Source organism: Cololabis saira, chromosome 4 (genome assembly GCF_033807715.1).
Source record: "Cololabis saira isolate AMF1-May2022 chromosome 4, fColSai1.1, whole genome shotgun sequence".
Lineage (NCBI taxonomy): Eukaryota > Metazoa > Chordata > Actinopteri > Beloniformes > Belonidae > Cololabis > Cololabis saira.
Genome location: NC_084590.1, coordinates 18277242 through 18290057, shown reverse-complemented (window position 1 = coordinate 18290057; position 12816 = coordinate 18277242). Strand labels below are relative to the sequence as shown.

Genomic DNA, 12816 nt, shown 5'->3' with positions numbered 1-12816 from the left:
TCTTGCTGCTACTGTTGTTCAAATCTACCGATGCATTTGATGCACAACCAACACTGCAATAACTGTGTATTGAAAGTGTGATACGCCACTTGTACAGTATGTTGAGAAATTTTACTTGTTGATCATCATTTTTGCTTTGAAAGAGTTTTGGTTTTGCAAACTTACTTAAAATGGCATAAATTAGACTTTTACAGCAAATAATCTGCCAGGCATGCTAGTGGGGGGGCACACATTTCTGCTTTTTTACCCGTCCTCAAGCTCTGCTATTTGACAGATGCTTGGTGATCAATGCCGCAAAGTGCATGTCATTTCTCTCACAGTGGGCCTTGGAGGAAACGCAATCCCAAAGAGACTTTAAAATCTTCACTTTTTTCCATTTCCAAGCCCATGAGACCACCTTCCTCTCTCATTGTTGTCCTGCTCTCTTTTTGTAGAAGCTGCTGACTTTTGAGATGAAAGACACTTGTTTGGCAGTCTTCAAAGAGACACAGAACTCTAAAAGTCACTTATATCATGGAGCTGTTCTTTCTCCAGTTTATATCCAATATGGAGGTGAAGAGGGAGAAGCTCAGAGATGCCTGGTTTTGTAGTAAACAAGAGCAAAATATATATAACATATATGCAAACTTATATTATAAATTAATAATTTGGGTACAATGAATCCTACGTTTGCTCAACTGATTGATCTACTATGCTGATTCTACATATCTTATTAGAGAGAAAAATAAAGTACTGAGAGTCTATGAGTTTCGACTGACAGCAAACGCTAAACCATTAACTCTCTTCGCTCAGTGTGAAGCACATCCATCTGGAGCAGACTCTACAGGCGGCAAGAGATTCAACATAAATTCATGGAATAGTTTCTGCTCATTTTAAATGAGGCGCTGTCAGAGTTTGTACAGCTGTTCTGAACAAATTACGTTTTTTAATGAACGGCTTGTTAATAATTCACACCCATAACCTGGAAAAAGATTAGAGGCACTGGAGGTGATTGGGGGTGTTGTTGAGACCCCTGCACATCCCTCTGCGTGCTGCTACCACCACCCTTAGATGCTCGGCTGCATCCACATGCTGTGCTGTGCTAGTGCAGCGCCGCTCTGGGACAGGGGCAATGATGCTTTCCAGCAACATCACAGTGTAACGCGAGATAAAAGTCATGCAAGAGTATTTTTTAAAACAATAATTGGTTAAGTGACTCTGCTGGCCTGCCAAATGCAAACACTGCTCTGTCTCCTGCAATATCATTCTGAACTAGAGTAGTTTGAGCCAAAGCTGTTTGGAGTGAGATAGGAAAACAATGTAAAGTAATAGAATTAGTGTGAGACCAAAGTGAGGAATAATCACATTTGTGCATGTTTGCACTGACGCACAAATTCTCTGCTCAGACAGCAAATGCACTAGCATTAAGGATTACGGCTGCAAGACACAGATATGTTTTCATTTCTGACTAAATGCTCTTCCTTTAGAGATTTCTCTCTCTGTCTCTGCTGTTCTTTTTTCTCCTCACTCCTTTTCCCAAGTTCTAGGTATCTTTGTTTACCTTAGAGGGCATCGAGTTGTCATTACCATCAAACCATTAGATAACAGTGACTTTGACCAGGAAGAAAATCCCCCAAGCCATCCTCACTAGGAAAATTGAGAGCTTGTTTTGTACCATCAGCACCTCGACTTCATTAACTGATTAACACATTTTTTCTTGTACATTTTTCACATAACACACTACGAAGAGGGAAAAAAAACATTGATACTTAAAGACAAGACATGGTCCAGCAGAACAGTTATCATAACTGTGTCATAAATGATGAACCCCACCACTGATTTCTGGCAGCATAGATCTTAAGATCTGAAGAACAATCAACTGTTTTTACATCAGTTTTCAGTGATTAAGTAGGAGCTAAATGGTAGTGAACCTTAGTGCTGTGATTTTAAGCTAGATGCACCAGCAGTGATGAAAATTAAGGGTCACTAGGGTGCAGGTAACTGACCGTCCATTTTACTGTTACTTGCCCCGCTTCCTGAGTTGAACATGGTCGACTTCCCCGGCCTCTATGTACATCTTGCCTGATCTTCAGCCCTTCTGGGGGAGACTGTTCACTCATTCGTCACGACGCAGCCCCTTCTGTTGTAATGTTATGGCTTTAGATGAGCCTCCAATAAACTGGCATTGCTTTTAACGGGTCCCACGCTCTTGCCACTCTAATCCAATCTCTGATGTGGAGTGTGTTCATCACTGAGCACTGCAGGCATCCTCTGTGTTCCTGCGCTCTTGGTTGCCCACGAAGTAATGGATGGTCTTGCCCTTGGTTCACCCCTCGGGCCCTCTAGTTCCTTTTCAACTGTTTGTCTTCGGATTGTCTCAAAAAGGTCTGAACTGTGGTATTTTGATTTGATTAAATCAGGTTTAAAAGGTTAGACACAGAGAGGCAGGGCGTGTACCTCCCCCTCCCTCACCCCCTATTGTGAGCCAGTCCTCTGCCATTTAGCATTGGGCAGTGGCCAAAGGAAAGTGGAAAACTGAAATGACTTCTGTGCTCTTTTGTGATTTGCACTAATGTCCCCCAGGGATTGAGCAATGACCACTGTGAGTTCCCCCAGGACGCCAGCCAGATTGAAACCCCTGCCAACAGATTTGAAAGGATAGCAAATCATTTAAACTCGCCAATGTGCATTAGCATTTTTTTTTTCATCGCCCAGGCCAGCCTCTACAGTATTAAACTGCACTTGGTAAAATAAAACAAAAATCAGAGTGTAGACAGAGCTTTTCAACCTCCAAAGTAGTAAAGTGTATATTGACGTGAACAAAAAGTGATTAATTAAGAAAATATATACGTGCAATTTGTTTACCCAGGGCTCTGGCACAAGGAGCCAAACCAATAAAGACAGGACTTACAGTGGAAAAGGCTCAGAGACTTTTAGAGGTATGCTAATGCAAGACCCAGGGTAGTGAACAAAAGTCGAGTATGCCTTTAGCTGATCATGCCTGTGACACCAAATTATTGCAGCGTATAAAAATAGGCCGTGTATTAAAGCCAGCACAGAGAATCCCACTGGTACTACATTAAAAAAACATCAGAAGCACAGGCTTGCAATCAATACTGCTATATTCTTACATTAGGATATATTAATGTTTGAAGATCAATACAAGCTTTTATTTATAGCATGTTATGGAATCTACCAATACTATTCAGTCCTTAGTGCTCACATACAGCAGGGTTATTTTATTTGTTAGTATTCTCTATTATATTTGCTCTGTGGTATATACGTACGTGTGTTTGACTCTTCCTTTAAGAAGGCTCCGACACATGAAGTTCGGCTTGTAAACAGCTATAATGACCCAGAATATACACAGCGCATACCAAGAATCCAGATTCACAGAGTTTCTAAGGCTGGTGTCAAATGCTCTGCCTTTCCCAACAACAAATAGGCATTATCAGGCGTTGGCACAGTGCCAACATGGGTGGTTTTAACAGACTTGTCTTGGGGAGGGGGTGATTTGTGGAACTGTTTCTAGTTTCCCGTATAAATGCTGTGATCCCCACAAGTGAATGGATCTTTCTTTGCAACTGCCTAATTATCTTAGTGGGACCGGCAGGTGGCTGGAAGCCCCTTTTTTGGCATCTTGTGAAAAAACATTGGGGGGAAAAAAAATTCACTCACCTAAATGTTGTCTGGGAGTGTTGGGGGAAGGGTATTAGCTTTACATACTCTGCAACCCCCCCTGCCCCGACAGATTTCAAAAGTTTGGCTTGGCTCGAGAGTAAGTTTGTGCTGCTATTTTGTCAGATGTGCTTTGCTGAATAAAACATCTTTTGGTATTAGTGCCAGATCAAATAGCCTTTCAAAAAGCAGTGCCTCTCACTGTTGGTGTCTGGTACCATTGAGAGAACGGTTTTCCCATCTCTTTAATAAACAGAAGCCGCTGAGCCCTTCCTTCGAGGAAGTCTTAGTAGAATTTAGATGCTGAAACGGAGGCAAGGAATTTGAGGGTTAACGCAAGAGGAACGTGGGACTGTCCCAAACAATGGTGCTTTACAGCTGTCCCCACGAATTTCATTTATCATCTGTCAACCGCTACGCAGGCAACACCCCGAGATTTGCTTACAAAGGAAGATACTGTACATGGCATCTTCTGCCAGTATTTAACATATGCACAGCTGCTGTAAAGGCAGGCAGGAGCACATCCACATTCACCCACAGGTGAGAAGCTTCTGCCTGCTTATGTTCTGCTTGTACACATTAAAAGCCTCATTTGCATTTATATTGCTGTTCAGTGTTTGCAGCTGTAACTGTGAAAGCACAATAAAAAGTCCACAGATCCACATGTACGCACAAGCAGCCACAAAATGCATGTCAAGTGTCCAGAACATTCAGTGTGGGAACGTTGGAAAGGGTAAAAGAAACGGGAGGAACCCGGTTAGAGGACAGACGGCTAAGTCCATCGATGTGTAATATCAGGCTGTCCCAGAAACTTCCCACTAAACACCAGGAAGCTATTATCAGATCAGCTACCCAATTCCTCAAGTGCCTCCCGCGCTGAAGCACAGCATGCATCCTAAACTCTTTGGTAAAAAGCCTTTCACAATCATGTCGATGTATCCCTTGGCTGGTTTACTGGTTAAAGATTCGAGCAGGAGGGGAAGACCTGATGTACGCTGCAGGATCTGGTCTCGAACTGTGCTTGCATGTCTTGTCCACAGTATTAAAGTTGTGGGTCTGCACAGATTATTCTGGGGCAAATGGGACTAAAACATTCACAGGAAAGAATTTAAATGATGCAAGAATAAAGTAAGTAAGTAAGTAAGTAAGTAAGTAAGTAAGTAAGTAAGTAAGTAAGTAAGTAAGTAAGTAAGTAAGTAAGTAAAGTTCATTTATATAGCACCTTTGACGGATGATGGGATGTCACAAGGTGCTTCACAAAATATAAAAACATCAATAATAACACAAATAAAACACTACAATAAAAGTAGAAATACGATATATACAAGACAATACTGATAAAAAACTCCCAGAATAAAAGTACATAAAATCAACACGGTGGTCATTAAACAACCCTCTCACTACTAATGTTTAAAAGCTTGGAGAAACAGGTGGGTTTTAAGTTTGCTCTTAAAAGCATCGATGGAGTCCAGAGAACGTAGAGACAGCGGGAGATCATTCCAGAGCCTCGGTGCGACGGCCTGGAAGGAGCGATCTCCTCACGTCTTAAAGCAGGAACGAGGGACCATGAGCAGGCTCTGGTCACATGATCTCAGCCTCCGAGATGGAGAGTAAGGGCATAGTAGGTCCTTGATGTAGGAGGGAGCCTGACCATGCAGAGCTCTAAAAGTCAGGACCAAGATTTTAAAGTTAAAATGAAAAGGGACAGGGAGCCAGTGAAGAGTGTTTAATATTGGAGCGATGTGAGCCCTTCTATTAGAGCAGGTCAGCAGCCTTGCTGCAGAATTTTGGACTTGCTGAAGACGAGACAGCTCTTTCTTGTTTAAGCAAGAAAACAAACTGTTGCAGTAAATAAATAAACCTGTTCAGCAAATCATGCAGACTTCTGTGGGCTTCAAAAACTCTATACTGTTTACATTTAGGAACTTTTTCCAAGTTTTACAGCGCTACATGTAGAAGCTGCTGACAAAATATAAAATCGTCAAACTGACGTGTACATAATATTCACATTACAGTATGGTAATGTGAAAAGAAACATATGCATTTTTTTTATTTTTCTGTGCCATGTTCTGTTCAAACAGCATCCCCATTTATAAATGAGTTCTCAGTGACTAACGCAGCGTAATTACAGATTGTATTTTAAGCAATACCCCATCTTGTGCCCACTTAATCTTCACAGTGAAGTTTCAATCTGCAATTTTCTTCACAATCAAGTAATAGCAGAGATGACGGGGTGTAATTTTAAGTTGCTTTTTCTCTGAATATGCCTGTGACGAACCTATTTTTTCAATTCCGGATGTGAGCATTTAGTGCCATTTAGGTCACAGCCCTCTTATTAAATATCTTTCATCACACTTCCCCACACAATTGGATATCATTAAGATATATCAGATCTTAATATATTACAGTTCTTCATTTCAGAGTTTGTGCAAATGTAAACATTGTCTTACTTAATTCACTGTGACAACAAAAATGTCTAAATGATTAGATATTTACTTCATATTACAACCTTTCTTTTCATACTGGACTTGCTCAAACCTTTCTTTTAATAACTTGGATAACCTAATGTTCTTTTACTTGTGTTTTGATGAGTCGAGCTCAGTGGTATCAGCTGTGCAAGTAAACAACCTCGAAGGAATCGTGAAGAATATGGATCTTCTTCATTTAGAGAGCAGGTCGTGAGAGTCTGTTCCTCTTTCAGATGTATCTCTGCGGCCTATTTGAAGAGAAGAAGACAGAATTGCCCCAGCCCTGTTCGAAGAAATTGGGCTGAATGTGAGATGAAAATGAAAATTTTCACCTGAATGTCTGGAACAAAAGGCTTAATAATACCTCCGTTTGGCAGAGCAGGATTTTGACAGGAAAGGAACAAACATGTCACCGTACAACATGTAAGCCCACCTTGTATGGCACCTGGTTTATACAAGCAATCACAGATGCAAGTGGTAAGTTAAAAATAAAATAAAAAACTATAAAATAAAACAGAAACCCCTGCTTGGCTCAGAAGACACTGGATAAGCACATAAAAGTCCCCCCAAAAGCACCTCCGAGACCAGCTATGACAATCCTTTGTTTTCTCCAAGGAAATATAACATATAATGATCTTCCATTACTTTGCCTACAACCTCCCCTTTACTGGGCAGAGGCACCGAGGCACCTTTAGGTGCTTCAGTGTGAAAACACAGCGTGTTGTTTCCTTTGCATTAAACTGCAATTTAAAAGCCAGTAATCCATGCCATAATCTCTCACTAAATAAAATCCTTACTTGGGTTAGAGAGAGCTGTCACACTCTTCTCCACATTTAACTGTATTTATTGCATCTAAATCCCCCCCCCCCTTTTTTTTTCTTTTAAATAAACAACTTTTACTGTTATTATATCTGCCTTCTGAGGATGAAGTCTCAAAGGGATGAATATTTGACAATAAAGAGCCCAAAATCCAGCTGCTACCCCCGTCTTCACAGGTGACCCAGTCATCACCATAGCATCTGGCTGAATTACTTAACACTGCCGCCCAACAGACATGTAATCCGGGATAATGCCCTTTTGCTGAGTGCTCCAATCTGGATAAATTCATCCCAGAGGAATGAGATCCAGCAGCAGAGTGTCAGAGAGAGAGAGAGGGGGTGAGGGGCTTGGTGTTGATTCTTCGGTATTAAAGAAAACCGTTGACGCAGCGAAGAGGGCCTTCTCAATTGATAATGAACTGCAATGGTAAATAATTAGATTTTGTTGACTGACGGGATGACAAGACCCAGATCAATGCCTTGTTTTTCTAGGCCTTGTGATAATCCTTTCTCCTGTCCAGGATAATCTGAATCCTGACTTGAAAGGAGGCTTTTATCCACACCCCTGTCAGTAGATACACTGAACATTGTAAACATTAAACACCTTCAGCGTTCAATATCATAAGTGTTTGTTGATCAGCATATTATTTTAAATGTCAGAAAAGCTACAAACCAAACACTTTCTTGCTTTTTTCCAACATGGCAACATCCAAGAACAACGAGATCTTTCTTTGAAACTTCATTCCTTTGAATGCCAATGCCACTGACAAATATTGGGACTTACAAGTTCCAGCTGTCCAACGGCAGCCTCCAAGATTATTTATTCATATGTTTACTTATTACCATAAATATCCAACAGGGCACTCGGCTCAGAAGGATTACAGTGGGTTTAATCTATCGTGGCACAGAAATGAGCAGGGGTCACAGCCGCTGAGGTGACTTAAGCTGGCTAGCCTTGATGGGACATGCAGCACAAACAAGAAAACACACTGCACGCCACGGGGCTCCATCATGAGCTCATGACATCACACTTCACTCACTTTGTGATTGTGGTGTGTGGTGGGAAGGTTGAATGACCACAACAAAGCCGCTTTTGTGTTTTTCTTTCCAAACATATTAATTGTTTTTGTACCACTTCAGCATAGAGACAATGATTACCGTATATTTAGTCTGTACTTGTTGTTTTTTTTCCCCACTTGTTTGGTCTGTTGTCTGCTGGAATGGAAACGCTTATGTGATATGCAAAAATAACTATATTAGTCCACCCATTCTAATAGATTGCGACAACCCAGTTAATTACTTCTGAATTATTGTATTCATAATCCATGCATTAGACAGCGCCGTGTCTAACTTACAAATAACTATTCACGATAATGAGGCTGAAAATCTGTATTTCTGTTTGAGTAGTGTTGTGCAGTATAATGGGCGGTATTTATTGCTTTCTCTTTTTCCTTCTGGAGAGGCCAGAATGACTTCTCCGTCTATAAAAATCCACACATCCAAACATGACATTGGAAAGACATTTAATTATACTTTGGTTGAGAAATATGTATCAAAGCCTGCCGCCCATGAAAAGCGGATTTAAAGACGTCAGACAGCAGTTAATAGACAGCAGTAAATGAAATAAGGGCTGTGAGGAGTGTGCGTGTGTGTGTGTGTGTGTGTGTGTGTGTGTGTGTGTGTGTGTGTGTGTGTGTGTGTGTGTGTCTGGGGTGGGGTGGGGGGGGGGGGGGGGTGGGGGGTTACTAAGACGTGCTTTTCAAGACTGAGAAACAGCTTAGTCTGACTGGGTGGCAAAAATCAGGGGTTCTGACAGGCGATAGATGAGGGGGTGGGAGATAATGAAGGTGACGAGGGAGGGAGGGCAAGAAAGGGCATGAGATTGTAAGAAGATTGGGATTTAATTTCGGCGGAGCAGCTCTGGCCCTTGCCGGCAAAGCTCGTGTTCAGTGTAGTCCAACAAAAGATGATAAGCCCAGACAGTTTGTACGTCGTGTCGTTAAGATTCGGAGATGCGAAGAAAAGAGGAGAAGACAGAAAAGAACAGATACAAAGCACTTAACATCAACAACGTGATTTTTGTTGTTTTCTCTCTCCTTGGGCGTTTCTGTCAAGGTCTGGAACACGCAGTACGAGATTATTCTGAAAGTGCTCCTCCTACCACAAGGACAGCGCACACTCCCGTGTAACCGCCTTTCAACAGCAAAGGCACACCATTCAATCAGAAAGGGCAAGCACATACAGGTAAACAAAGAACTTCATAAATGAATAAATGCACAATGCACAAATGGGGCTGCTGAAAAGAAACAGGAAAGAGAGATGGTGAACAACTGAAATCAAGAGCTGAGCTAAAAATTTGCAATGCAGTCCCTCTCCAGAGTGGGGAGTTGAAACATTGGCCCAAAGTGGAAAACGTGGCATTTTCACATTAAGTGCTAAAAAGTGTGAACTTGAAGCACTTTATCAGCTCTGGAAATTCAACAAACGGACATCTACCTTTTAAACTCATAATATGGTCATGTTTGGCATTGTTTTAAACTGTTGTAAATATGATTTCCCACCAATCGTCTCACCGCAGACCAGAGTCTGAGCCCCATCAAGCCCAAGATTGCCTAGAAATATTTACATTTTCCACTTTATTGTCAGTGATGACTGTTTAAGGTTTGAAACACACAGCGTGGCTTAGGTACTAATAAACACACAACAAGAGATGTTGTAAAGACTGAATGGGGGCAGAAACGGGGAGACGGTGGGGAGGGGAGATGGAGGCAGTCCTGGACAAGTTTGTTATGAGCTAAATAGGTTCTTCGAGATTTATCTCCCATGATCCTCCTGACTGGCTGATGTGCCATCTAACACTGTCTGGAGAGGTGGCAGAAGAAAAGCAGAGGTGCCTTAAATGTGCTAACAGCACAGTTAGGATGGAGAGCAGCTGGCATAAGCTTTCCCTGTCCCCCCCCACCTCCAACTTGCTCGTTTCAGACCATTTATTTCTCAAAGTTCCTCTGCATTTGGACCGGCTCTTCTCTCCCGCTTCTCTCTCTTACTCATTCCCTCATTTTCACACTCTCTTTGTCATTGTCTCGCAGGATTGCTGCATCCAAGTACATGAGTAGCATGACCACAAGTCCCCTCTCTCCCCCTGTTCATAAAAACAAGATTGTTTTTCGGCCAGCTTTCTGCTGACACTGGCTCCACACATAAACAGAGCCGTAATTTGTACAACAGTACGCTTCAGGGAAGCACTTCTTTCTCCCCAGAGGCATGCAAAGTGAAGGCTGGCTGTTATCTCTTGTTTACCTGGTAGAAGAAGCGGTATTTTATATTATGGTAATAACCGACTGTGCGGAAATGCGCGGCAATCCCAATTCATTTCAGTTATACCTCATTCCATTTGGTCCTAAATAAGATATTGTGTCAGTTGTTCCCACATCTGGGACTAAACCTGTGATATGAATGAAAATGCGATAGATAAAGGCTAATAACCCAAAATGAAAATGTGTATAGCAATAGATTAAAGCAGCGGTGTAGAGTCTAATTTAATTGTGATTTTATCTATGCTTTACACTTGAGAAATGGAAATACACCGCGCTGGTAATGTACTGTATAGCAGCAATCAGCTGTGGATGAAAAACCTAGCAGAGGCTTCACAAAGTGGAAGAGCAGAGACTAATGACTGATGGTGTATTGCTGCAACACAGTGAACACAGATGGTACAGAAAGACTTGACAATGAAATCAGGGGAACAGAACACAACAAAGCAGAAACACCGGGAGCAGCAGCGTCTACAGTGCATGTGCTGCAACTGTCCCGTTTCACAAAACAGGGAGCTGAAACCTCCTCCATATACAGACTCTGGTGGTTAGTTACACAGTTTGGGTCAGCTCATACAAAGTTGAGAAGGAACCAGGCAGTGGAGATGCAGTCAGCCACTCTGCAACAGATCTACACCTGTTAAAGCGCAGCAGATGCCGAGAGAGATTTGGACGCTTCATCCCTTCACTAATTTTCAAATACATGATATCCAATCTCTTTGTGAAACATTTTATCACAGTACAACAAATCGAGACGTGGAACAGCGGAAATCAGCCGTGAAGAATATGATGTTGTTTACCAAGTTTCATTTGTTGCTGCCGTTTTAGCGGCATGTTATCAACTGGGTTTCAATTACTGCACGCTGCATCAACAAATCAGCATGTCATATCTAAGAAGAGCCTTTTCAGTGCTGCTTTCCAACGAAAGGTTACAATTCCCTCTGGGAAACAGCTACACACACACACACACACACACACTCAATCACTTCACCCCTTCCGATGCTGTCCAGACTGACAGGGTCAAACTTTGAAAAGAGGCGGGGGCTTTGATATTGACCCTGATCCTTTCGCAGCAGAAAAACAGGGCAGTCGCTGACAAGCAGCGAGTGTCCCGCTCAGCCCCGCGTGCGCCCGTACATCACACCGACACCGCGGGGTACAGTTCCGCTGTACTTCCCTCACTTCTATTGTTTTCCAAAGACAACCACCTGGTGGCAATCTGGGCAAACAACTAATCCATCCTCGTTCCGTCTTCCAACGGACTGTCTAGGAATAAAAATAGCCACAGCTACTGTTTAAAGGGCAGGAGTTGCCCCCGTACTTTACTGCCAACTTCTTCTTTCTCTGTTCTTTCATCCAGACTCCCAGTAGTTTCACTCAATAGGGAAGGGCTGTCAGTTCAAAACAATGTGACTCAGGAGTGAACGCTTGACTGAACTGGAACAGGGGTTAGAGGCTTTGTTTTTTGTGTGTATGTGTGTGCGTGTGTGTGTGTGTGTGTGTGACAAGAATATTAATCCCACATAGGAAGTATTTAACTTGTCTGGTCTGAAATCTACACACAGAGAAAAGTACAAGTTGCAAGTATTTGAAGCTCCTCCAACACAGGACACTGACTTTTTACTTAAATTGTCTCTGTTTCCTTACGCATCACACGTCCCAGTGTACATGGGAGTCGTACATGGGAAGCAGTTTAAAAACAACAGACGGCAGCGCAAGCTCAGACGTAACAGCAAGAAATGGATTCAAAGACACAGTTCTCAGCCGGCAAGTCACATAGCAATCACAAGCACGCAAGATGGGATGGATTAAACAACTTCATGTGGAAAACTTACCATGTCCGGAGATCCACAGGAGCAGAAGGACCCAAGGGATCATGACTGGGGAGTGAAGGGGGCAAAACCTACGAAAAACAGTAGGCGAGTGTGAAATTGAAGTTGGCAGGCACAAAGAAATGCACAAGATGAGACAGTGCTCCTCTGTGCTGCTGGGGGGGGGTGACCGGGGGACGATGCTACAGTCCCTCAGTGATGTCTCCTTTTACCAGAGGAAGGCTGGTTGTGTGTCTCCTGTCCTTCTTCTCTCCTTCTTAGTGTCTTTGCTCTCTGTGTGTCACTCTTCAGAGCAGCTGGCCGTCTGCTCTGCCTTCGCGCGCTCTCTTGATGATCTGAGCCTGTGGACTTTTGCGTCTCCGCTGCTGACTCTCAGAACATACGCGCTCACCCTTCCTCTCTCGCTCGCATGGTTTCCTCATTGCCCGTCCATTCTCAGTGTCTTCAGCCCTCCTCCCCCCCCACACACCCCCACCCCTCCTCTCCTTCTCTCTCTCTCTCTCTTACTCTCCCACTCACCCAGCAGTCAAGGGATGGAGCTCCAGACTCCTCCCTCCGACGCTCTTTCTCCCTCACTCTTTCTCTGCCTCTCAGCCCGCCTGTCTGGGTGGCTGTGGATGAGTGCGAGGCTGGGAGGCTGGGGTCCTCACTCTGGGAACCAGATCTGCCATGGGAGAAACAGAGAAGGAGCAGCCAAATTAGAATGAGAATAGGAGTGAGACCTCTA

General features: G+C 43.0%; 1 protein-coding gene across 7 annotated transcripts in view; it reads right to left on the bottom strand.

Moving 5' to 3' along the window:
- The window catches only part of kirrel3b (kirre like nephrin family adhesion molecule 3b), a 184306-nt gene extending 171795 nt beyond the window's left edge, over nt 1-12511 (bottom strand). For all 7 annotated transcript variants that reach the window (XM_061719048.1, XM_061719051.1, XM_061719047.1 and 4 more), the window contains exon 1: nt 12093-12511. In XM_061719048.1, coding sequence (XP_061575032.1) covers nt 12093-12135 — 43 coding nt within the window. In that variant the 5' untranslated portion in view covers nt 12136-12511. The remainder of the gene's footprint in view (nt 1-12092) is intronic.
- Between the last annotated feature and the right edge of the window lie 305 nt (nt 12512-12816).